At 43.4% G+C, this 27,148-nt stretch overlaps 2 protein-coding genes across 5 annotated transcripts in view; one reads left to right on the top strand and one right to left on the bottom strand.

The window, feature by feature from the left end:
* The first annotated feature begins 5,571 nt into the window (after positions 1 to 5,571).
* On the top strand, positions 5,572 to 23,741 carry LOC129849410 (ethanolamine kinase 1-like). Its single transcript, XM_055916278.1, has 9 exons — positions 5,572 to 5,994; positions 16,318 to 16,455; positions 16,663 to 16,784; positions 17,152 to 17,292; positions 18,538 to 18,680; positions 18,982 to 19,065; positions 19,153 to 19,313; positions 19,418 to 19,491; positions 20,055 to 23,741. The coding sequence occupies exons 1-9, from the start codon at positions 5,791 to 5,793 to the stop codon at positions 20,125 to 20,127; spliced, it is 1,140 nt and encodes a 379-aa protein (XP_055772253.1). The 5' UTR covers positions 5,572 to 5,790; the 3' UTR covers positions 20,128 to 23,741.
* A 428-nt stretch (positions 23,742 to 24,169) lies between these two features.
* Positions 24,170 to 27,148, bottom strand: part of LOC129849370 (transcription factor SOX-13-like) — a 70,744-nt gene continuing 67,765 nt past the window's right edge. For all 4 annotated transcript variants that reach the window (XM_055916275.1, XM_055916268.1, XM_055916267.1 and 1 more), the window contains exons 13-14: positions 26,827 to 27,043; positions 24,170 to 26,374 (exon numbers count right to left, since the gene is read on the bottom strand). In XM_055916275.1, the coding sequence (XP_055772250.1) occupies positions 26,107 to 26,374; positions 26,827 to 27,043 (485 nt within the window). In that variant the 3' untranslated portion in view covers positions 24,170 to 26,106. The remainder of the gene's footprint in view (positions 26,375 to 26,826; positions 27,044 to 27,148) is intronic.

The raw sequence follows: 27,148 nt of genomic DNA on the forward strand, positions 1-27,148 counted from the left end.
ATCAAAAATAATAATAATAATACACACAGTTGAAGTCAGAAGTTTATACACCTTAGCCAAATACATTTAAACTCAGTTTTTCACAAATCCTGACATTTAATCCTAGTAAAAATTACCGGTCTTAGGTCAGTTAGGATCTTCCTGACTTAACTTCCTGATTGATGTCTTGAGATGTTGCCTCAATATATCCATATAATTTTCCAACCTCATGATGCCATCTATTTTGTGAAGTGCACCAGTCCCTCCTGCAGAAAAACACCCCCACAACGTGATGCTGCCACCCCCGTGCTTCACGGTTGGGATGGTGTTCTTCGGCTTGCAAGCATCCCCCTTATTCCTCCAAACATAACGATGGTCATTATGGCCAAACAGTTATATTTTTGTTTCATTAGACCAGAGGGAATTTCTATAAAAAGTACGATCGTTGTCCCCATGTGCAGTCGCAAACCGTAGTCTGGCTTTTTTATGGCGGTTTTGTAGTTGTGGCTTCTTCCTTCGCTGAGCAGCCTTTCAGGTTATGTTGATATAGGACTCGTTTTACTGTGGATATAGATACTTTTGGTACCGGTTTCCTCCAGCATCTAAACAAAGTCCTTTGCTGTTGTTCTGGGATTGATTTGCACTTTTCACACCAAAGTACATTCATCTCTAGGAGACAGAATGCCCTTCCTTCCTGAGCGGTATGACGGCTGCGTGGTCCCATGGTGTTTATACTTGCGAACTATTGTTTGTACAGATGAACGTGGTACCTTCAGGCGTTTGGAAATTGCTCCCAAGGATGAACCAGACTTGTGGAGGTCTACAAAAAAAAAATCGGAGGTCTTGGCTGATTTCTTTTGATTTTCCCATGATGTCAAGCAAAGAGGCACTGTGTTTGAAGGTAGGTCTTGAAATACATCCACAGGTACACCTCCAATTGACTCAAATGATGTCAATTAGTCTATCAGAAGCTTCTAAAGCCATGACATAATTTTCTGGAATTTCCAAGCTGTTTAAAGGCACAGTCAACTTAGTGTATGTAAACTTCTGATCCACTGGCATTGTGATACAGCGAATTATAAGTGAAATAATCTGTATGCAAACAATTTTTGGGAAATTATTTGAGTCATGCACAAAGTAGATGTTCTAACCGACTTGCCAAAACTATAGTTTGTTAACAAGAAATTTGTGGAGTGGTTGAAAAACGAGTTTTAATGACTCCAACCTAAGTGTATGTAAACTTCCGACTTCAACTGTACATATGCAGTATGTACATATACACATACATACAGACATGTATATACATACAGTACATATACACATACAGTTGAAGTCGGAAGTTTACATACACCTTAGCCAAATGCATTTTAACTCAGTTTTGCACAATTCCTGACATGTAATCCTAGTAAAAAGTCCCTGTCTTAGGTCAGTTAGGATCACTGCTTTATTTTAAGAATGTGAAGGTCCTTTCACAAGGTCCTTTGCTGTTGTTCTGGGATTGATTTGCACTTTTCGCACCAAAGTACGTTCATCTCTAGGAGACAGAATGCGTCTCCTTCCTGAGCGGTATGACAGTGCGTGGTCCCATGGGGTTTATACTTGCGTACTATTGTTTGTACCGATGAACGTGGCACCTTCAGGCGTTTGGAAATTGCTCCCAAGAATGAACCAGACTTGAGGAGGTCTACAATTTTCTTTTCTGAGGTCTTGGCTGATTTCTTTTAATTTTCCCATGATGTCAAGCAAAGAGGCACTGAATTTGAAGGTAGGCCTTAAAATACATCCACAGGTACACCTCCAACTGACTCAAATTATGTCAATTAGCCTATCAGAAGCTTCTAAAGCCATCATCATTTTCGGGGATTTTTTCAAGTTGTTTAGAGGCACAATCAACTTAATGTATGTAAACAATTGTTGGAAAAATGACTTGTGCCATGCACAAAGTAGATGTCCTGACCGACTTGCCAAAACTATAGTCTGTTAACAAGAATTTTGTGGAGTGGTTGAAAAACAAGTTTTAATGACTCCAACCTAAGTGTATGTAAACTTCCGACTTCAACTGTATATAAAATGAACCATGACTACAATACAGTGTATACATATAAAGTGGGTAAAACAGTATGTAAACATTATTAAAGTGGCTAGTGTTCAATGACAGAATTCAATGATTTACACTGAATAAAAATATAAACGCAACATATAAAGTGTTGGTCCCATGTTTTATGAACTGAAAAATCCCAGAAATGTTCCATACCCACAAAAATATTATTTCTCGAAAATGGTGTGTACAAATTTATTTACATCCCTGTTAGTGAGCAATTCTCCTTTGATAAAATAATCCATCCACCAGACAGGTGTGACATATCAAGAAGGTCATTAAACAGCATGATCATTACACAGGTGCACCTTATACTGGGGACAATAAAAGGCCACTAAAATGTTTAGTTTTGTCACACAACACAATGCCACAAACGTCTCAAGTTTTGAGGGAGCATGCATTTGGCATGCTGACTGGAGGAATGTCAACCAGCGTATTTACCAGATGATGTAATGTTCATTTCTCTACAAGCTGGCATTGCGTGTGTTGGTGGTTTGCTGATGTCAGCGTTGTGAACAGAGTGCCCCATGGTGGCGGTGTGGTTATGGTATGAGCATGCATAAGTGGACAACGAACACAATTGCATTTTATCAGTGTCAATTTGAATGCACAGAGATAACGTGACGAGATCCTGAGGCCCATAGTCGTGCCATTCATCCGCCGACATCACCTCATGTTTCAGCATGATAATGCACAGCCCCATGTCGCAAGGATCTGTACACAATTCCTGGAAGCTGAAAATGTCCCAGTTCTTCCATGGCCTCATACTCACCAGACATGTCACCCATTGAGCATGTATGGAATGCTCTGGATTGAAGTGTATGACAGCGTGCTCCAGTTCCCGCCAATATCCAGCAACTTCTCACAGCCATTAAAGAGGAGAGGGACAACATTCCACAAGCCACAATCAACATCCTGATCAACTCTATGCGAAGGAGATGTGTTATGCTGCATGAGGAAAATGGTGGTCACACCAGATACTGACCTGTTATCTGATCCACGCCCCTACCTTTTTTAAGTTATCTGTGACCAACAGATGCACATCTGTATTCTCAGTCATATGAAATCCATGATTAGGGCCTATTGAATTTACACTGAACAAAAATATGAACTCAAATGTAAAGTTGAGGGGCCGTGCAATTGGCATGCTGACTGCCCGGGAATTGAATGTTCATTTCTCTACCATAAGCTGCCTCCAACATAATTTTAGAGAATTTAGCAGTACGTTCAACCGGTCTCTTAACCGCAGACCACGTATAACCACGCCAGCCCAGGACCTCCATATCCGGCTTCTTCACCTGCAGAGTCGTCTGAGGCGACTCCGCAGCCATTTTGTGGTGAAAAACGTATTCTGATTGGCTGGGCCTGGCTCCCCAGTGGATGAGCCTATGCCCACCAAGCCCCACTCATGGCTGCACCCCTGCCCAGTCATGTGAAATTCATAGATTTGGGCCTAATTAATTTATTCCAATTGACTGACTTCCTTCTATTAACTGTAACTCAGTAAAATCTTAGAAAATGTTGCATGTAGCATTTATATTTTTGTAATAGGGCAGCAGTCTCTAAGGTGCAGGGTAGAGTACTGGTTGGTATCCAGCTCGTGCTACAGAATCTTACTCATTAGGCTACTCTACGTGCTTAATTTACATCCCTTTTGTTTTGAGCCGACTTTGCTGTAGGCCTCAGCTCATGCCCTGGAGGCAGCCCGGTTTCAAATCCAATGCAATCAACACTAACACGGTTCACTTAATTGCCCGGGCATTAATCAAATCCCATCATTCATTTCCTCGCTTCCTTTTTCAATTTAATGTATGGAAAATATAATATGCAACAACATTCAGGTAACCTGAGTTAAATTAGCTAATTATCAAGGTCAATGTTTTTATTTTAAAAGTAACTCAAGTAACTATTTGAGTACTCTTTCCACCTCTGCTAGGAGAGCAGTGGAAGTTGATAAAAAAACATTTATTGACTGATAAAACCAATGGGTTTTACAGATAAACAAATCAATTTTACACACCAGGTTTCCAACCAACCTTTTTATGCGAGTAAAGTGCATGTCTGATCATTTAAAAAATCATGACAGGCCTGATGGAAACAGAATATATGTTGTTAAACTTTCCACGTGACAAATCAAAACACGCTAAACAAGGTGGGATCTTTTAATGTTGGTAAAATGAATTATGCGAGAAATGTCAGTGGAAACACTTTTATGTGCAAAAATTGCTAAAATAACCATCATATCAAAGTAAACTTGGAGTCACTCGACTACATGTTGTGTGACACTCCCATTACAACTTGTCTTGAAAGTATGCTGTTTATTAGGCTACAGATGAAATAAGTTATGATGAAAGTATAAATATCGAGGGTCTCATTCTGGTGACATGATCATCGATGCTTGCTGCCTTTTGACAAATAATAATAATCTAGCTCTTTGGCCAATAATAATCTCATCATGTATGTAGGCCAGGGTTACCCAACTCCCCTCCTCAAATGCCCCCAACAGCACACATTTCTGTTGTAGCCCCAGACAAACTCACCTGATTCAACTCATTGAGGGCTTGATGATTACTTGACAAGTTGAATCAGGTGTGCTTGTCCGGGGCTATAACAAAGATGTGTGCTGTTGGGGGTACTTAAGGACTGGACTTGGGAAACACTGATGTAGGTTATACCCGCAAGGTGTTGGCTAGAGCGTACATGCTAGCCAAAACCAGGGTGTGAGCTATATAACGCAACATTTATTGTGCTAAAACACGCACAGCCTTTTATCCGTAACAAGTCAGTTTGATAAACTCATCTCTGGTGGGAAAATGCACATACTGTTTTCATGCAGATTTTAGAATATTCGCATGAAAATCTGTCCCCAATTGAATGGAAACCTAGCTACAGACAGAAAAATGGATAAGGCTTTTATACATTCCCAAAATGGCCACCTATGGGTTCAAGGTCCAATAACAATGGGAATACCATTTTTTTTTATTGTGATTGCTGAATGAGTTTCCTTCCCTTACCCGTAGCCTACCTCAGTCATGACTTGTGATACTATAACTGAAATTAGCTTGAGTGAGCCTAAATGAGCAAATATTTAGGGTATATATTATTTGTTTTACACCCTATAAAATATATTGAATGCCATTACATTGCTGGTGCTGGTATTCGACTGGTATTTGCATTACAACACTGACACACTCTGACTAAAATTGGTACTTCTAATCATATTGAGAAGAATAGGGGGCGCCCCAGACCAAGTTATTGTCAATGTCTGGGACCAATCAATAGGCCTAAAATGTTGCGTAAAAACAATGACATGTTTCTTTCTGATCAGAAGTAGATCCTCATTCAAGGTCATGAATGTCGCCCTTCTCATGTTATTTGATAATGACTCTTTGGATATGCATACACCCACAGAGTTTCTTTGTTACACCGAAAAACGAAAACGGCTACTGTGACGCTCTTCGACTCCACTCGGACAAACTCGGGCTTAGTAAATTGGCGTGCTCCCTCCCAGTCCGCTGATTGCTCGGAGCTCGCGGTTATGAGCGTCTAGCATCGGATGATTACGCGAGGGCGGTGCCAAGTAGGAGATAAGCGACGACGAGAACCTCACCGGTAGTGCATCCTTTGCTTTAACCATTTATAAGCTCCTTGTTTAGCTACCGTTAGCCGTTTATACCAACCAGCTCACAAACAATTTTTTTTTTTTTTTTTGTATGTCCCGAATTCCATTCATATCTGTCAAGAATTCGAAACGGAAAATAAACCACATTATGGAGACGGAGATACACGTGCCTGTGGGGTCGCCGGTAATTCGAAAATTCCCGATTTTCGTGGAGGAACATAACGTAACCGATGGGGCAATGAAGCTGATAAAGCAGCTTCGGCCAGCGTGGGACATAAACCATGTCAAGACCAAGGTAAATTAGACATCTCTCCACTGAATGATGCGCCAACTCCATGGCCCATCATCATCACTAGCTAGCTAACTAAAGTTAGCATAACTATCAGACCAGTCCAGGGGCCTTGATATAATCCTCGTCCCGTGCATACATTTAAAACATGTATTTCGTTCATCACACTGGCTTCTTTTGCATGTAGTTATTCGTTTGTAGTTATTCAAGTTGAGTTCTAAGCTAGTGGTGTTAGCATTTAGCTAGCTGTCAGTCACTACGCCGTTCTTGGAGTCTTTAGTCAAATCAACAAGGAATGTTCGTGTCTGTATTCTGTGCTCCATGGATACGTTAGTTGTGTATTGCCTCCTTTCACAGTTTGGAAAGTACATTACACATTTGTTCACAAAAATAAAAGGAAATTGTACCGCTGTCTAACTATATACTACACTACCAGTCAAAAGTTGACACACCTACTCATTCAAGGGTTTTACTTTAGTTTGACAATTTTGTTACATTGTAGACTAATAGTTAAGACATCAACTATGAAATAACACATGGAATCATATAGTAACTAAAAAGTGTTAAATAAATAAAAAAATATTTTATATTTGAAATTCTTCAAGGTAGCCACCCTTTGCCTTGATGACAGCTTTGCACACTCTTGGCATTCTCTCAACCAGCTTCATGAGGTAGTCACCTGGATTGCATTTAAATTAACAGGTGTGCATTGTTAAAAGTATATTTGTGGTATGTATTTCCTTAATGCGTTTGAGCCAATCAGTTGTGTTGTGACAAGGTAGGTGTAGTATACAGAAGATAGCCCTATTCGGTAAAAGATAAAGTCCATATTATGGCAAAAACGGCTCAAATAAGGAAAGAGAATCGACAGTCCATCACTTTAAGACACGAAGGTCAGTAAATTCTGAACATTTCAAGAACTTTGAACGTTTCTTCTAGTGCAGTCTCAAAACGGTCAAGCGTTATGATTAAACTGGCTGTTATATGAGGACCGCCACAGGAAATGAAGACCCAGAGTTACCTCTGCTGCAGAGGATAAATTCATTAGTTACCAGCCTCAGAAATTGCAGCCCAAATAAATGCTTCAGAGTTCAAGTAACAGACACATCTCAACATCAGCTGTTCAGAGGAGACTGCGTGAATCAGGCCTTCATGGTCGAATTGGTGCAAATAAACCACTAAAAGGACACCAATAAAAAGAAGAGACTTGCTTGGGCCAAGAAACACAAGCAATAGACATTAGACCAATGGAAATCTGTCCTTTGGTCTGATGAGTCTAAATTTGAGAGATTTGATTCCAACCGTGTCTTTGTGAGACGCAGATTAGGTGAACGAATGATCTCTGCATGTGTGGTTCCCACCGTGAAGCATGGAGGAGGAGGTCCTGCTGCTGGGTTGTTGCCCTCCTACGGCCTCCTCCACGTCTCCTGATGTACTGGCCTGTCTCCTGGTAGCGCCTCCATGCTCTGGACACTACGCTGACAGACACAGCAAACCTTTTTGCCACAGCTCGCATTGATGTGCCATCCTGGATGAACTGCACTACCTGAGCCACTTGTGTGGGTTGTAGACTCCGTCTCATGCTACCACTAGAGTGAGAGCACCGCCAGCATTCAAAAGTGACCAAAACATCAGCCAGGAAGCATAGGAACTGAGAAGTGGTCTGTGATCACCACCTGCAGAATTACTCCTTTTTTGGGGGTGTCTTGCTAATTGCCTATAATTTCCACCTTTTGTCTATTCCATTTGCACAACAGCATGTGAAATTTATTGTCAATCAGTGTTGCTTCCTAAGTGGACAGTTTGATTTCACAGAAGTGTGATTGACTTGGAGTTACATTGTGTTGTTTAAGTGTTCCCTTTATTTTTTTGAGCAGTGTGTATATATATATATATATATATATATATATACATATTACTATCCCTAACACTACTTGGCTCCAACAGATCTTACACCAGGCCTTCAGCCTGGGAGGCTAGAACCCCTTCTCTAAAAACCTCTTGTAGTTTTTCTGCATTAAAATCTCAGATACCCAAAAACATCTCTGCTGCTGCTACTACCAATTCAATCTTCTTGGATTTCCTTTCCAACTGTGCGGTACAATTAATGATGATAGCAATAAACGCCAAGAAGCCAACCTTGCTAATGCACAAACTGTTCGGGTCACTGTACTGGCCTACTACTCAAAGGGATCCTCTCAGGCTCCCTCACCCTTTGCCCACTATCCTCTACTTTGCATCAAAACTCAGGACCGACAGGGTCTCCTCAGTCTTACGCTGGCCACCGGGTCTGCATTAGAGGTCGACCGATTTAGTTGAGGCCGATTTCAAGTTTTCATAACAATCGGCATTTTTGGATGCCGATTACTTTTCACTCCACGAGGAGACTGAGTGGCAGGCTGACCACCTGTTACGCGAGTGCAGCAAGGAGCCACGGTAAGTTGCTAGCTAGCATTAAACATATCTTCTAAAAAACAATCAATCTTCACATAATCACTAGTTAACTACACATGGTTGATGATATTACTAGTTTAACTAGCTTGTCCTGCGTTGCAGGCAGTTAACCCACTGTTCCCAGGCTGTCATTGAAAATAAGAATTTGTTCTTAACTGACTTGCCTAGTTAAATAAAGGTCAAATAAAAAAATATATAATCAATGCGATGCCTGTAAATTTATCATCGAATCACAGCCTACTTCGCCAAACGGGTGATGATTTAACAAGCGCATTCACAAGAAAAGCACTGTCGTTGCACCAATGTACCTAACCATAAACATCAATGCATTTCTTAAAATAAATACACAAGTATATATTTTTAAACCTGCATATTTAATTGACAGAAATTCATGTTTGCAGGCAATATTAACTAGGGAAATTGTGTCTGTCCGTTCTGTGCAAGCAGAGTCAGGGTATATGCAGCAGTTTGGACCGCCTGGCTCGTTGCGAACTATGTGAAGACCATTTCTTCCTAACAAAGACCGTAATTAATTTGCCAGAATTTTACATAATTATGACAACATTGAAGGTTGTGCAATGTAACAGCAATATTTAGACAGGGATGCCACCCGTTCGATAAAATACGGAACGGTTTCGTATTTCACTGAAATAATAAACGTTTTGTTTGAGATGATAGTTTCCAGATTTTACCATATTAATGACCTAAGGCTTGTATTTCTGTGTTTATTATATTATAAGTAAGTCTATAATTTGATAGTGGTCTGAGCGGTGGTAGGGAGCAGCAGGCTGGTAAGCATTTATTCAAACAGCACTTTCCTGCTTTTGCAATGCTTGAAGCAGAGCGCTTTTTCTGACTTCAAGACTATCAACTACCGAGATTAGGCTGGCAATAGTATAGTGCCAATAAGAACATCCAATAGTCAAAGGTATATGAAATACAAATGGTATAGAGAGAAATAGTCCTATAATAACTACAACCTAAAACTTATTTCCTGGGAATATTGAAGACTCATGTTTAAAGGAACCACCAGCTTTCATATGTTCTCATGTTCTGAGCAAGGAACTTAAACGTTAGCTTTTTTACATGGCACATATTGTACTTTTACTTTCTTCTCCAACACTGTTTTTGCATTATTTAAACCAGATTGAACATGTTTCATTATTTATTTGAGACTACATTTATTTTATTTATGAATTATATTAAGTGTTCATTCAGTATTGTTGTCATTTCTTTTTTATATATATATAATATATTTAAAAAATCGTCTGAATAATCAGCATCTGCTTTTTTTGGTCCTTCAATAATCGGTATCGGCGTTGAAAAATCATATTCGGTCGACCTCTAGTCTGCATCGCACCACACAGCGTGCATCACTTACACAGGGTTCCCCAACTTCAGTTGATCCACCTTAACACGGAAGCCAAACCGGCTGCGCACGTGCACCATCGTGCAGAAATATATTTTGTCCCCCCACACCAAACTCAATCACGACACGCAGGTTAAAATATCAAAACAAACTCTGAACCAATTACATTTAATTTAAGGACAGGTCGAAAAGCATTAAACATTTCTGGCAATTTAGCTAGCTAGGTTGCTCTTGCTAGCTAATTTGTCCTATTTAGCTAGCTTGCTGTTGCTAGCTAATTTGTCCTGGGATATAAACATTGAGTTGCTATTTTACCTGAAATGCACAAGGTCCTCTACTCCGACAATTAATCCACACATAAAACGGTCAACCGAATCGTTTCTAGTCATCTCTCCTCCTTCCAGGCTTTTTCTTCTTTGAACTTATATGGTGATTGGCATCTAATCTTTCATAGTATTACCACGACGACCGACAACACAGTTCGTCTTTCAATCACCCACGTGGGTATAACCAATGAGGAGATGACACGTGGGTGTCTGCTTCTATAAACTAATGAGATGGGAGAGGCAGGACTTGCACCGCGATCTGCGTCACAAATAGAACTGACTTCTATTTTAGCCCTTAGCAACGCAGACGCTCGTTGACGCAATAATTTAATATAGATTCCAAAATGTATTTTGCAACGATCGTGCACAGGACGCGAGCGGTGTAGTCAGGGTATAACACTCAACCCCACCCCAGTTATCACTCCTTTCAGTGGCACTCTACTCCGGAGATCAAAGCAGTACACCACTTTCGTCGAGAGACTCGAAACGCATAGCACCCTCTCCCTCTGAGCAGCAGACACACCTCGGGGTACTTTGACCGAATTGACAGACCCCAACTCGTTCTTCACCCAGCCTGATACCACAAACAAATCAGCCAAAAGGCATGAATCCACTTTCTCTGTGAATCGTACTCCCACTAGGCCAGAGTCGTCTCGGGCATTTTCCTGATCATTGGGGTGGCTTGGAAGCCTTCACCTCACCTGATGACGTAGGTTCTTTCTCCTCACTTTTGTCAGGATCAATTTCAAGTTCACTCTGTCGACTGGTCAGGGTCTTCTGGTGCGTAAATGCATTTCTCTCCTGTACTTGACCCAAAGGAAAGTACTCTGCTTATATTTCAGTCAGTTCGGGTTTGCACCTTGTGCCATTTTGCCTCACTGCTACTTGCCATCCGCCCACTTCCTCGCCTGGTCCTCGGACATGACTTTCATCTCCGTTTGGGACTTCAGGAAACTTAGTATTGAGTCGCCCACTAATGCCATGCTTGCTCATCCAGACGTCGTTCCAGAACAACTCCATCTGAGTGAAGCATCATTCATACCTTTACCTTTCCAGATGTGGCATATTTTAAGAACATGTTTGAAGGACACAATTATAGCAAAGATTGCTACTGATGGGTTGTTATAAACATTGCTTTTAGAACTGAACAGATTCCAAATGAAACAAGACTCGGATGCAGAGTGCATGTTTCATGTCTGAATGCCACTTTTAAAATGCTACCTTTTTATTTAACTAAGCAAGTCAGTTAAGAACAAATTCTTATTTACAATGACGGCCTACCGGGGAACAGTGGGTTAAATGCCTTGTTCAGGGGCAGAACGACCGATTTTTACCTTGTCAACTCAGTGATTCGATCCAGCAACCTTAGTTACCTTTCAGTTACTGTAATCTGTGGTTAATATCCAGCCGTAGCCACAATTCTAAATTCAGTCTCAATTGCTGCATATCACACTGTTCATAAGAACCTCTGGTTTAAATGTTTTAGTTATTTTAGTTTCAACAAATCGATAGCAGGAGACGGAGAGCTCAGTGGGAGAGAAGATCTCCTCCGTATCCAAGCAGAACGCCCCACTCTCTCCCTCAGTTAGCTAACGGTGGCTAGCTAGCTAAACAGCTTGTTCACCTCGTGGTAAATCTACGATCACTTCAATTCATCATTAAATCTTGATACCAGCATAGCAAAATGTTCATTAAAATTTTTGTTTTCTCCACAAAACTCCTTCGAGACGTCAGTCAAATAGTTTGATTGGACAAGATGATGCCTCTAAACGGACAAATGTGAAAGCTGTATTTTCAGGAGAGCACAAAGTGGTTGTATCAAACGGTTCTGGCCTCACTGATTGAGGGAGCTCCTTCGATATCAGAGACATGCTCACAAACGATTTATCAGACATTGACACTTACACACGTTATTCACAACATATCAAGGAAGATATCTGTTGAAAAATATTTCAATTTAATTGACAGTTGATCAAAATGTCATGATTTTATAAAGTGAACACGAGTGGACAGTCAAAAGCTCCTAGCTAGCTATCTCATTTGCATTCCCCACTGCCTCAATACCTTCACGTAAATACAGGCACTTTGTAAGCTGTCCTCTCAGATAAGATGGACAGTGTAGTGGCAAAACGGTGTGTGCGTGTCCAGAGGATTTTAGTACCCTGTGAGTCACCATTGTCAGAACCACGTCATATCCCCATCCTTAATTGCCGCACTCCTGATCCCCGACAAACACCTAACTTTGGCTTCACGCACACACCCACAGAAGACACAACTCACCCCCAGCTACACACACACACACCTCACTCTCATCTCCCATACTAACTGGAGTTATGATGTCCATTGATAGACACTCTTACTGACAGATGTGGCTGCTTTGCGGGATGTATTGTTGTCTCTACCTTCTTTCCCTTCGTGCTGTTGTCTGCCCAATAATGTTTGTACCATGTTGTGTTGTTACCATGTTGTCATGTTGTGTTGCTGCCTTGCTATGTTGTTGTCTTAGGTCTCTCTTTATGGAGTGATGTGTGTTTTGTTCTATATTTTTAATCCCAGCCCCCGTCCCCACAGGAGGCTTTTTGCCTTTTGGTAGGCCGTCATTGTAAATAAGAATTTGTTCCTAACTGACTTTCCTAGTTAAATAAATATACCTGGGCCTATTTCTGACCCTGTGTGATGTCTTCCACGTTTAGGGTTCATGTCGGGGAAAAGGGAAATGCATTATTCACTGGCACTAAGCAATAGGCAGGCCTGCTATCGGGTGAATCTTGTATCTTGTCAGCTGTTTTATGGCAATGTGTTTGTGACGTATGATGATGACACTAATGGTACATGACACACTGGTTTCTTTCGGGCCTTGAAGAGCAGGAACGATGAACCCAAAATTACCGACACTGTTTACTCAGGTAATTTTCAGTGATTTTTGCTAAACAACATTCCTGTAGATTGTTGGAAACCCATTATTCTGTCAACAGTAATGGCGTATGCATTATGTTGATTCCTGCTATGAAAGTATCTCTGTCCCTGTTTGGCTGCTGGCTCTCATTCCCCCTCACCCTGCGAAGGGAGGAGGGAGAGAAGCATGACTGTTGCTAAAAATGCTATTGCGGGGGAAAATGCAGTGTTATTGTTTACTAGTTTACTCCTGCAGGTCTACAATTTTGTTTCTGGTGTCCTTTGACAGCTCTTTGGTCTTGGCCAGAGTGGAGTTTGGAGTGTGACTGTTTGAGGTTGTGGAAAGGTGTCTTTTATACTGATAACAAGTTCAAACAGGTGCCATTAATACAGGTAACGAGTGGAGGACAGAGGAGCCTCTTAAAGAAGAAGTTACAGGTCTGTGAGAGCCAGAAATCTTGCTTGTTTGTAGGTGACCAAATACTTATTTTCCACCATAATTTGCAAATAAATTCATAAAAAATCCTACAATGTGATTTTCTGGATTTTTTTTTCTTTTCTCATGTTGTCTGTCATAGTTGAAGTGTACCTATGATGAAAATTACAGGCCTCATCTTTTTAAGTGGGAGAACTTGCACAATTGGTGGCTGACTAAATACTTTTTTGCCCCACTGTATGTATATATGTATATATATTTATTTACCCAAAAAAAGATATGGGGGATTGGAGATGATGCAGACAAGTACATTGATGGAAGCAACAATCTTTCCGCAATATTAAACTGATCCACACCTTAAAAAATATATATACAAAAATGCTTTCAAAGCAACTACAGTTGTTCTGGACAGTTTTTGTAAGACATTTACTGATAGATTACTCAATTAGACTACATGGCTAGCAACAATGTCATATTTAGAGTTAGCAATCTAGCTAAGGGTTTCGAGTTCCCACTTCCTCAGGTGGTGAGTATTGTAGCCTACAGATCAATAAGCACAAAGATGGCAGCAAATTCTCTGAAGAGCTAAAAATACATCTCATTCTGGATCCTATTTTGACAGGTTGTACATCAAAATATCAATCATGCATTTCCTACATATGTTAGCTTACTTTTTTAATCATAGGCTACCATCTCAGTTGTCTTACTTAAAATGTAGCGCCCTGCTGCTAATGTAAAGTAACTATCCATTTAAAAAATGTTTTATCGTTGTGTTATCGAGTAAAATAGTTACCTTTACCGCGATATGACTTTTTGTCCATATTGCCCAACTCTAGCACCCTCCCCCCACAAAAAAGTAAGATCAATTATTTGTCACTGATTTATGATTGTCGTGAAAAATGTGTCAATTTACTGGGATGTGGATTTTTGGCCATATCGCCCAGCTCTTGGGCCTTGCTAGTGAGACTAACTTCCCACTCTTGCCTAGTGCTGACAAACTTAGACATGTCTAACTCCAGTCATTCTGTGTTGTTTGGTACATTGAGGCCAGAAAGTGACTCTCAGCTGTGTGTATGTGTGTAGCTTAATCTGGGCTTGTGTCCCCCCCCCCCCCCCCCCGCGCTGCCCTGTGACTCAGAACGTGACACTGTTGACCTCCCAACACAGCTTTTCTCAATGGGAGCCACCCAAACAGGCTTTGTCCCCGTGCCTTTGTCCCTGTAACCCACTCAGCCCCGCACAGCCACAGCCTAATACAGCCCCCACCAGGCATGGGTACGTGCCAGAAAGCGAGAGAGATGGAGGACAAACTGAACGAGACTGGGAGGACAGACAGAGTGGTAGACTTATAGAGATGGAGAACATGTGAGTAACTAGTTGAAGTGAAGGGAGTCGGGAGGGGGTTACTGGAACTGAACTGACTGAGCCACCTGGACAGGATTTGCAGGGGGTCGGGGGGCTTTCTGTTACTGTAAATATCTAGTGTCCAGTCCCAAACATCCTGCCCTCTGTCCCTACAAACACCAGAACCTACCAACACCCCAGTCACATCCCATTCCCATCACCTTTGACCTGCTTATTATCACACATTAATGCCATGTGGCCTTCTGCCAATTCTGATGTGTGTGTGCAAGAGATACTTCGTATCTTTTGCGTGTTTAATTTGTAGCCACAATAAAGTGATAGCCTACTAAGATATGCAGACGTTCTGTTCTCATTCAAAGAACATGTCACCTAAAACAGAATGTTGGTTAATAATTACCCCAGTTGTGTTGGAGCTTTTGCCTGTGATACGTGGAGAAACTCACACACACTGAGGCAGGATGATCACAGGTCATAGAGGTGCAGTGTGTTCTGGGTCTGTGTAGACTGTCACGGGATAAAGCAGTCAAAAGCGGTATACGTGTGTGTGGTCATAACATGGTGCCGGTGTGCCCATCTCTCTGGTCAACCATGCTAGGAATGCCAGCTATGTAGGGGTGGGCGGACAGAGAGCGGGCCAGTGTGGATGGGGCTAGTCGCTCTGCAATCTCTAGCTGTGGGGATGGATATCTGCCCACTGTCAAATCACTAGTCCAGATTGTCCACATTCCAGAGAGCATGAATATGGTCAGTTATTAGCCATTGGGTGGATCTCAATGGTCAGAAAGGAGATGGAGAGACTACACATGCAGACCATGACTTCCTGTGTGTTACTTTCTCCCCCAACAGTAGTCATTGAATGAAGTGGCTGGCATTGCAAACAGCTTCCTTGTCTGGGTGCCGTTAAACAAGTAGCCTAGCTGGAAAGCCCTTGCCCTTTGGCCCAGTTGTCTAGCTTCAGTATAGACATAACACAGAATACTGTAACTATCTCAGCTCATAAGATAAGCTAGTCAGACCTTCTAGGAAATGACTGTTGTGACTTCCTCAACCTTCTCATGGTCATCTAGGCCTATGCTTCCTGATATGACTCCTGGCAAGGACAGGCTTGTGCCTCAACTGACCTAGTGACAGTTAACTGGAGTAGACTCGCCTAAACTATACCTTCACTGGTGGGGAAGGGGGATACCTAGTCAGTTGTACAACTGAATGCATTCAACTGAAACGTGTCTTCCCCATTTAATCCCTCTGAATCAGAGAGGTGCAGGGGGCTGCCATAATTGACATCCACGTCATGGGCGCCCGGGGAACACTGGGTTAACTGCCTTGTTCAGGGACAGAACGACATACCTTTTTTTACCTTGTCAGCTTGGGGATTCGATCCAGAAACCTTTTGGTTACTGGCCCAACACTCCTACCCGCCGGGCTACCTGCCGCCCCTACTGATGCATTTTTGCTGTATTAATCTCCCTCCCTATCTTTCTCAGCTCTTCACTGATGGGACCACTAATAAGCTGGTGGGTTGTTATGTGGATGCCAGTCCAGAGGACGTGGTTCTGGTGCGTGTGTATGGGAACAAGACGGAGCTGATCGTCGACCGAGACAACGAGCTCAAGAGCTTCCAGGTGCACCACACACGTTCCCAAGAGCTTCCTGGTTCTCACACAAACAGTTCACACATTTGACACTTCAGAGCGTTTCACTATCAAACTCAGGAACTAAGGGCATCTACACTGGTAGCCAAGTTCAACTGTGTGTGGACCCATATGCAGGCTACTTCCTGGTGTGTCTTATGAGGTCATCGCTGTCTAATCCTTTGCATGTCTTTCCAGGTCCTACATGCTAACGGCTGCGCCCCGCGCCTCTACTGCACCTTCCAGAATGGCCTCTGCTACGAGTTCATGCAGGGGGACGCCCTCGGAACACAGGACGTCAGGGACCCTATCTTACTCAGGTGAGGATATTTACTAGAAAACCATCTTCAAGCTGATCCTGCTATCTGTCTAGTCTGCAGGGAAAGCCTGGTTTGATGTGTAAATATACACACCCTCAATACAAGCTCATAGCGTAGCTGACTGCAAATGAGTCCATAGGGACTGCGTCTCTAGGCAGTCCTCAGCCCTGTTGGCTGCACCATGGAACTAGAATATGAACTGTGTAGAGTAAACACCATTTAAAAGGTCAAAAAACAGTCAAGTAAATGACTTTTCCATTGATCAGAACAGGATGCAGGACAAACCTATTTTGGGGGATAGGAATCATTCCGTAATGATGGTCTATTTCATCACACTTGCAGAATGATGTATTGTGTGTGTCCTCAGGCTAATATCCAGGGAGATGGCTCGTATCCATGCGATCCATGCACACAACGGCTGCATCCCCAAACCCAACCTGTGGATCAAGATGAGGAAATATTTCTCTCTGGTCGCCACCGAGTTCACCGAGCAAGCCTCCAACGCCAGGTAAGAGGAACCTGAACACACTACTCTGTACCAGTTAACCTGAACACACTACTCTGTACCAGTTAACCTGAACACACTACTCTGTACCAGTTAACCTGAACACACTACTCTGTACCAGTTAACCTGAACACACTACTCTGTACCAGTTAACCTGAACACACTACTCTGTACCAGTTAACCTGAACACACTACTCTGTACCAGTTAACCTGAACACACTACTCTGTACCAGTTAACCTGAACACACACACACACACACTTTGGCCCCCTCTTACTCAAGAAGGTATTTTCTTAAAAGGGTTTACTGTTCATACATGTGCTGGCCAGCTGTCTCCCAGTCCTGTCCTCAATGGCTGTATCTGCCTGGGTCTGCTATTAAGTCCTCTATACAGACTCCTATATAAGTGCGATCATAACAGTGCAGGGTATAGGTGGATTATGGAGGCGCAGGTATGCACTGGGATAACAGATGTTTGCCTACCACTTATCAGCCTGCCTAGAATGCCTGGGTAATGTAGCGAGCTAATGCATCATTCAGCCAGCCTGCCTGCACTGTACAAACACACACACACACACATGTAGACTCAACAACTGTGCCCCAGCCAGCACTGTCAGAGGAGGCTTCTGTCTTCTTGTGGGTGGGTACTGGCTGCTCCTCTACCCAGCCAACAGCAGAGATCTGGGCAGGCAGGGAGAAGAGAGCTGGGTGAGGCTCTGGGGACTTGGCCACTCAGTTGGCGAGAGGTGGCCTAGGTAGATGGTCCTCGGTGGTGATAGGCCATGGGGAGGTAGGTTACTGTTAGTGGGGAGCAGTCCAGCCAGTAGTAGCTGTTGCTGTACTACTAGTGGAAGAAGGTTAGAGGTGGGAGGCCCTGGACAGAGGGTTGAGTTAACACAATGGGAGTCAGTCAATCTTCTGGATAAACGCTTCAAGCCCATTACCACAGCACAGCGGCCGTTTCCCCTCAGCACTGCTCTACTGGCCACTCTGACTCTACACAGTATACACACACACACACACACACACACACACACACACACACACACACACACACACACACACACACGCACTCCGTGTCTGATTTTAAACATTTAAGATAAAGACTAGCAATAAAAGCAACTTCCTCCTACCTCTCCCTTCCTCCTACCTCTCCCTTCCTCCTACCTCTCCCTTCCTCCTACCTCTCCCTTCCTCCTACCTCTCCCTTCCTCCTGTCTCCCCCCTCCTGTCTCCCCCATCTCTCCAGGATCCAGCAGGAGGTGCCCAGCCAGGCGGTGTTGGAGCAGGAGATGGTGTGGATGAAGGAACACTTGTCTCAGCTGGGCTCTCCTGTGGTGCTCTGTCACAACGACCTGCTCTGCAAGAATATCATCCACAACAGCAAAGAGGGTGAGAAATGTCATCAGTTTAGAACATCATCCACAACAGCAAAGAGGGTGAGGTATGTCATCAGTTTAGAACATCATCCACAACAGCAAAGAGGGTGAGGTATGTCATCAGTTTAGAACATCATCCACAACAGCAAAGAGGGTGAGGTATGTCATCAGTTTAGAACATCATCCACAACAGCAAAGAGGGTGAGGTATGTCATCAGTTTAGAACATCACCCAGGTGATCATCCACAAACTCGCATCATCCACATAATTATAACATCCACATGTTACTGATTCCAACCTCTCCATTTCTCCAGGCCATGTCCGGTTCATAGACTATGAATACTCTAGTTACAACTTTCAGGCCTTTGACATCGGGAACCACTTCAACGAGTTTGCTGGTAAGAGGAGATACATGGGCTGTATCTTAGTCATGACATGCAGTGTGTGTGTATATGTAATGTGTGTGTGAACCTGTATGTTTACAGGTATGAGTGAGCTGGACTATGGGCTGTATCCTAGCCGTGAGATGCAGCTGGAGTGGCTGCGTGTGTATCTGCAGGCGTACAAACTGTCCACTAAGAAAGGAGAGGAGGTCAGCGACAGAGAGCTGGAGAGACTCTACGTACAGGTCAACAAGTTTGCTCTGGTGAGGAACACACACTGTCTCTCTCTCAATCAGATGACTTGGTAGATGCTGTGCTGAAACTTTGATTAGTTTGACCCTGTCTAACTTTTGACCTCTCTCTGTAGGCATCACACTTCTTCTGGGGCTTCTGGGCACTCATCCAGGCCAAGTACTCCTCCATTGATTTTGACTTCCTGGGGTAAGTGTGTGTTTGTGTGTAATGGTCTCCTGTGAAGTGATGATAAAAGCTGTTGGTCTGCCTGTGGTGCATGTGAGTGAAAGGGATCATTTAATGTGGATGACAGACTGAAAGACAAACCCTGCAGTAAGCTCTGTGGTACAGCACAGTTTCCAATACACAGTTTCTACAAACACACACGCAGAGAAAGCTGACCGGTAGAGAAAGTGGGGAGAGAGTCTGCGAAAATAGTGGGAGAAAGGAAAGATGGCATAGAGAGTGAGAGCGGTCTCGTCTTGGGCCTGCAGAGGTGAAACTGACCCTGGTGGTTTGAGTGTCTGCAACCCAATCAGTCCTGCAGTGATGACAGAACTGTCCCCCCCCCGGTCACCTGTATGAATGACATATTGCTCTTGACAGTTTAACAACCAGTCAATTGGAGCTGTCTGGGCTATTGTTATGGCTGCTATTGGATACTTGGTGCTCTCATTAAGTCAAAATGGATGTTTCAAACTTTTCCGCTCTCTTTCAACACTTCCCTATCTCTCCCTCCCCCCCCCCCCCCCCCCCCATCTCTCCTGCAGGTATGCTGTGCTGCGCTTCAACCAATACTTCAAGACCAAACCTGCAGTGATGGCCCTACAGATCCCAGAATGAGAAGAGAAGAAGAGAGGGACCCCATCACTGGCACTGACCAGTGGAGCAGACACACTTTGAGCAGGAGAGGGCTGTGCTGGGGGATAAGGGTTGGGGTTGAGCATTATTAATGGGGTCGAGGGGTGGGGTAAATAACATTTAGAGGGCCGAGTGTGGATGGACCACAACATTTTTTTCCTAACTCGGTCCCTGGCAACAAGCGCAAATACTATTTAATTCCTCTTCAACTCTGTCCACCTCTGTCTCACCAGTCAAGCTCGTCAAGCTCATCAAGATTCCCCAAAACAGCCAGGGGTGGTCTGTGTGTAAATGTATCTTTATTTATTTATTCTGTGAAGAATTGATTGACCTAGTGATGTAAGATTCATTTCCCAGGCAGACGGGTAACTGAGTCTGGGAGCGCTTGGTGCCCACATGGACAGTGTGCAGACAGAGTTCTGTTTATATGGGCTCTGAGTTTGCCCTGTGGTTGTGTTCAAGGCGTGTAGTGTAGGAGAGAGGGCAGCCATCTTGTCCTTAATGTAGGCACTGATCTGAGAGGATTTCTTCAGCAATATGGTCATGGTTTCACCTTGAAAATAGTGTATTCATTCAACTCCGATCTACACGAAGTGGCTAGGGGTTGACGTAGAACTGAGAAGTTTTAGTTGCTTTGCAGTGAAGGTGGCATTGCCGTGTAGGTTAGAGAGGGGCTAGCCATGACAAGACAGTGATATGGTGGTTTAATAATGTCTGTGACAGCAGAGCTGCCTCTGTGGCCAGGAGCAGCTTTGCGTCACTGATGCTAAACTTTAAACCAGGGCCCTGTTCTCCCTCAGCCTCTTTTCCACCACGTTAGCTTTTATAGTTATGGTGACTCGCTCTGTTAAACTTTGCACTCAGACTACTCTGAAAATCACAACCTCAATCACCCCTGCCTTCCCCAGTATCTGACCCCTCTTCCTCCCCCTTTCTCTCACCTCCCTCTGCACTATTACACTTCCTCCTCTCTCGACTCTCTTGATTGGCTGAGGTGGTGGAGGGACTTTTGCCTGACGTGCACATATTCACTGTAACATCCCAACCTCCATCCATTCAGTCATAACTTCCCTAAAAAGGAGCCCGAATCTTATACAATGGGATATTGCGTGAACTGTCAGAGCCAGTCAATGCTTCAAAGGGTGTGGAATCACTAACCCCCAATGTTCTGAAGCTTATCAGGATGTGAGGTGGCCAAGGACAAGACAGCAGGGTGAAGTCCACACTGAGCCAGCAACCACTTCCTTCTCTGACTGACATCATGATCTTTGGAGGAACTCAACACCTTTCTTTATCCCGGTCCCCCCTCCCTTCCTCTCCAGCCCCCTCAGATCAGAAGGTCAACATGTAAGGGAAACTAGAGGAGAGCCATGTTAGAGTATTAGGATATCGTACAGCCTGTCCTGTGACCCCTGCCCATGACCACTGGGGGAGATGGAGAGCGCTGATCCCTGCCCTGGCTGTCTCCTGTTACTGACAGGGTTAATAATTCACCAATATAGGAGGCTGCCAACTCTATGAAGGTGTTGAAGAGAAGGACTGTTGTGATGAGTCACTAGCCACGCTTGCCAGGCCTCTTAGTTCCCCTAGCAAACTCCAAAATGTGTTGTCTGGCTACACGGTGAGACTGACTCTCAGGAGAGCTTGCCTTTTTGTCCCTTGTCACTAGCTGTACAGGCAGGGAGGGTAGATGTCGTTTTCACCAGCTCTTGTCCTGGAGAGCTACAGTCTAGACACATGATTCAACTAATCATCATTATCCTGGTTCATTGAATCATGTGTGTTAGTGCTGGAATGACCCTGCACACCCTGTAACTGTCCAGGACCAGGGTTTTTGACTACTGGAGTAGTGTTAAGCAGAGCATCTGCAACATAGCAGTAGATTGATGCAACAAATGGAAATGACTCATACTTGATGTAGGATTGTGTCCATTCTATACAGTACATTTCTATCTGCAACATTCCAAACCATTTATGTCATTGAGTCAGCATTTTTAAGTGAGTGGAATTGGTTACGAGAATCTTGTAGTGTTTCCTAAATGGCTGGTCAAGGCCTTCTTGTATACATTTTGAAAGGCCGTTATGGACAGAGACAACACTTTGAAAGGCTTCAGGTGAGTCACAGCTCACCACCAACTGTTCTATGTCGGCCCAGGATTGAACTAAGAGGTGACCAAGTGCAATGATTTCCTGTTTATCGTAGATGTACATATGTGAATGTGTTTCCTTTGAGTTGACCGTAACATTTCAATCAGACTCAAACTGTATTCCTGTTAGGGTGCACCTCAAGCGTCTTAGTGGATTCCTTTCCTTCATCTACACTAATAGGAAACAATTGGATGGATGACAAATGAATCCACCATATTGCTTTCATCCTGTTTTCAGATGTGTGGCGCTTAAGGAGAGAAGAGGAAGACACTAGATGTAGACTGACCATAAGAGTATGAGGGAGATAAGGTGGTCGAATGTCAAGATGTTCTATGCACCAAAGCACTCCTGGTGGTCTGTGGGTACGTTCAACTAAACTAGTCAGTCACTAGATTGCCAAGCTACAACAAACAGAAGTGGCAACATGGGTTAAAGGTTAAAATGTGTGAGCAGAAAGCAACAGCCTACTTCTGTCCATTCTAGCTTGGCCAGATAGTGATGACTGTAAATGTCTGCTTCCTGAATGCACAACCAAAAATGACCCTGGGTTTCATGGAAATGCACCCCGCTTATTGAAGTGGTAGACCAACTACGGGAGGCTAGGGCTGCTTTCCTATTCTTAAACATGACCCCCATTCTGCCTATGCCCTTAACTCCCTTCAGGAAATGTAAACGATGATGCTTATTGCTACTACTAGCCTTTTGATGGTAGAAACTCCCTCCGGCCTAACACCTATCCAATACTCTCAGATCTTTGAGGGCAAGCCAGCAGGAGCAGATGGAGTGGGTTCAAGAATCAGAGTGCTCATAGGTCTACTAGTAAAAGCTGTAAAGTACTATAGAGTTTTTATACACTATTACAGCTCATGCCTTCACTGGACAAACGTTGAAAGAGCTTTTGAATGTGTCCTAGAAGACTTTGCATTTGAAGTAAAGGAAGTAAGTTTCCCATTTAGAAAAAAAGCCAATAATACACATGTAGGACTTGGTTTTATTCTCCCAACATAACCCTGTGGATATGTGCCGACTGGCAGGGTTACATCCTGACGCTGGTATTTGTAGGCTAGAGATGTGTTGAAGGGGCTATTTATTGGGTGAATCTCTTGTTTTTATTTTACTTTTTCTATATACATACCAAAATGGTTAGCTTCATAAGTCTTGCAGTTAATTTGAAATTAACTTGTGTGAATGTACTAAATTGACAACACTACAGAAAACTAGATTTTACTTTCTCCATATTTTCTTTTTTTGTACATGGTTTTGACTGATTAGAATTTTAGGTGAGTGTAGAGAGTCAGCAGCATTAAGTCCAGCAGAGACAGAGGTTGTAAATACTAAGAAATACTGTGAATCTGACTGTACAGTGATCCTCCACACTTATGTGAGTGCTGGGGAGAGTAATTTATCATTGGTCAGTAAATATTTCCATTAAAAAACATTGAACTATTTGTTGTGTATGCATGTGAGTGACACCAACCTTGATGGGGTAAAATGTTTTGTCTTTGCTAGTTTCCTGTCTGGCCCTGGGAGAGGGAAGACCACCAAGGGTGCTCCGCTGCTGAAGATATCCTAATACACTGCTCTGATGACATGAAGTGACCTATCACTGCCATTGCATTTCTATAGGAGTTTACTTCTATGTATTTGGTCAATGATTTAGGACTATTTGCCTTCTAGTTTCACTATAGGCCAGGCTGATAAGCAACTGTTTATGTAAGGTCCTAAATATCGGTACCATGAGGACTGAGGTGGAAATCCACCTTGGTAACCTGAGTCAGTATGGTAAGAACTTATTGGACTGCACTCCTGTGGGGATATAGGAGCACGTGATTGCAGCAGAACAAGCAAAGGTGTATACAGAAAAGATAACAGCCACAAATGTAACAACCAATTTTATTATTTTCCAAAAAACAAAACCACAACTTAGAAAACATACAGAGAAAGGTACACCTTTAAATTACACAGGCTCTTATAAACAAAATAAAATCTATCTATATTTACAACAGCAGGGGTGACAACAGGTGAAAGTTCTCTTCTGGGTTTCTGTCATAATTAGAAATGTTTCTCTGATACATCTGTCTCTATACAGCGCCATCCCCTTGGCTCTGGGTTGAAGTTGTTCTTAGCAAGAGTTTTATCTTACCTTAACATTATAGGCAAAGGTGTAAAACTGACCATAGATCAGTGTCCAGGGGCCACTTCATTCTACTCCCCAAGCAAGGCTTACCAAATGCTGTGGAACAGCAACTAACCCCAGGCCTGCCTCAGTAAACAATATGATTACACCACAAGTGTGACCTCTCTTCTGTCCAGTACATTGTGGTGAAGGCTGCATCCCAACAGTCTAAAATGCCTTCCTATTCTGATCTGATAACATGGGTTAAACTTTCATTTCACCTGTCCAGTTCATTCAGGTCAGCGCAGATAGAGATGAAGCGACATTAGGACTATTGAGATGGAGCCCTGTTGTGTAAAGGCAAACTGCAGTACATGGACAGAGAAACAGCTGTGGTCAAGACAAGAGGCCAGGGTGTCAGGATACACAAAGTGTTCAGGCCAACCTTTGAGTTCAATACCCACACGCACACTCAAAGAAACACACATTTTACAGAACATTTGTATAACGTTCTGTGACAAGTACATTGTAAACCCGCGTTAAAAATAAAGTGATTGACAGACATTATGCACACATCACATACAGCTTGTACACAACTAGAGAATAGAGAAGGATGAGCTCAATCTAGAATGAGGGCTTGGAGATGAGATTCCTTAGACATTTCTCATTACACTAGATGTCACTGCTGATCAACTATCGCAAGTGCAAAAACTGAAACACTGGGTGCATCCTGATAGTCTAAAGTGGCTTCCTAGTCTCCTTTACTCCACCTGCACTGAAGTGAAATAAACTCTCGCACAAGGAATCCCCCATATTGCCTTATCCTATGTTTTGTCAGTGCATGTGAAGGAGACAAGTTTAGACTATTTTGGTGCAGCCTTTGTCTGTTTGGAGATGAGAGTTCTGTGAAAGTGCATTCTTACAGAGTGCATCTCATTACCTATGCTTGACCAGTGCATTGGCTAATAATGGGGATTATTCAACCTCTATCACCACAGACTAGGTCATCTGTGTAAATATTAATAATAAAAAAAATAAAAAAAAATCTAGAGATCGGGATATTTCATGGTGCTGTGCCCATTCTAAACAGCAGAGGGCAGCACTCCTTCAGAATCAGAACTCTCCCTAATTACTGATACATGTAGTTCGGGAGAGATCAGATGTTTCATACCCTGGCCCTAATATTTTGAAGGATATGGTCTAGAAATAATAGATGTGTGTTTAGGGAAACATCTACGTCAATATGCCTGTTGGTGACAGTAATGAACCCCAAGTCTAATCCAGTGTATCAACTCATTCCACATTGTGAATGTACCTTTATTACTAGCTACATGGACAATGATCTTTTAGATTCAGCTGCCAGATTTATGAGTAAATGTCAGACACCTTTAACGTCGTAACAAACGACTGTCTCCTACTAACCCTAACATGTCATGGGCTCTGCTGACATGGTCATATCACATGGCTAAGATTTAACCGTTGAACTCTTGACACACTTGATGTGGACCAAGATTCCCTTCATCACACACACCTTTTCATTCAGTTCTCTACACACACACACTCCTCTTTCTCTCTGTTCCGCTCTCCTTTTTCCCTTCCTTCTCTCTCTCTGTCAGTGAGGAGAACTAGCTCTCCCTTACTCCTTTATCCCTATTAAAAACTCTGTCCCTCTCGCTCTCTCCCTCTCTCCCTCCCACTCAGTCAGTGAGGAGAACTAGCTCTCCCTCACTCCTCTCTCCTCTGTCACTCTCCTCCCCCTCGCTGTACGGTGGCCTCTCTCTGTGGAGGGGAGTGGGTGTGATCTGCCCGTCAAGTCTGCGAGGAGGCGGAGCCTCCAACCCTCGTGGCAGGTAGTGCTCCAATAGCACGGGGTGGAATGGCACCGTCGGCATTGAGACCGTTCCACCGCCGCCTGGGTATTGGCCCTCGCCTGGAGCGTAGTGCAGCTTCTGCGGCTCTGATTGACTGGAAGACAGACAGACAGGACGTTGGTGCTGGAATGTACAACATTTCCCAAATCCTTGTCTAGATCTGAAAGGACTGGATAGGTGTTTGCCCTGAGGCATGGCTGTATGTAGGAGTCTACCACCATGTCTCAGGACATGTCCATACCCAGAGAAGAGGACTGGACTGAAGAAAACAAACCACTCGAAGCTGCTGTTACTCAAGAGCAGTTTTACAGTCATAGTGAATAAAACTCTGCTCTATTGTTCTCTATGAGAGAAGACAACCAGCTGAAGGCCTACATTTCTATTTAACCACAGTGGGTTTGTTTGTGTTCTTACAGAAAAAGCACAAGGGACTAGAGCAGAGTTTGTTTCGCTAAGAGCTCTCTGTATAATATCAACTCAGGTTCTATTCACTGTCAGAGCCAATCTCTAACAGAACATCATCTCCAGTGTGTGTGTGTGTGTTACCTGTGTGTGTATGCCCCTCTCTGCTCCTGTCTCCGGCTCTTCATCATGGCTTTGTACTCGCCCACCCTGAGTCTCCGCCCCTCCACGATGCAGGTGCGTTTGGGGCGGGGCTTGTATTTGTAGTCGGGGTAACGCTCCAGGTGCTGCCGGCTCAGCCTGGCCTGCTCCTCATAGTAGGGCTGCTTCTCCTGGTTAGACATAGACTTCCATCTAGTTCCTGGAGGGAAGCAGGGACACAGACAAACAGAGAGAGAGAGACAATGTCAGACTAACGAACAGAGGACTTTCTGTACAAGAATACATTGGCTTTTCCTAGTTAGGA

This window comes from Salvelinus fontinalis, chromosome 3 (assembly GCF_029448725.1).
Source record: "Salvelinus fontinalis isolate EN_2023a chromosome 3, ASM2944872v1, whole genome shotgun sequence".
Taxonomy (NCBI): Eukaryota; Metazoa; Chordata; class Actinopteri; order Salmoniformes; family Salmonidae; genus Salvelinus; species Salvelinus fontinalis.

Excerpts from the sequence above, each read along its gene's own strand:
- LOC129849410 (XM_055916278.1), top strand. The coding sequence starts at position 5,791 with ATGTCCCGAATTCCATTCATATCTGTCAAGAATTCGAAACGGAAAATA. Across the intron at positions 19,066-19,152 it reads CCACTTCAACGAGTTTGCTG|GTATGAGTGAGCTGGACTAT; the intron begins GTAAGAGGAGAT and ends GTATGTTTACAG. Across the intron at positions 19,492-20,054 it reads ATTGATTTTGACTTCCTGGG|GTATGCTGTGCTGCGCTTCA; the intron begins GTAAGTGTGTGT and ends TCTCTCCTGCAG.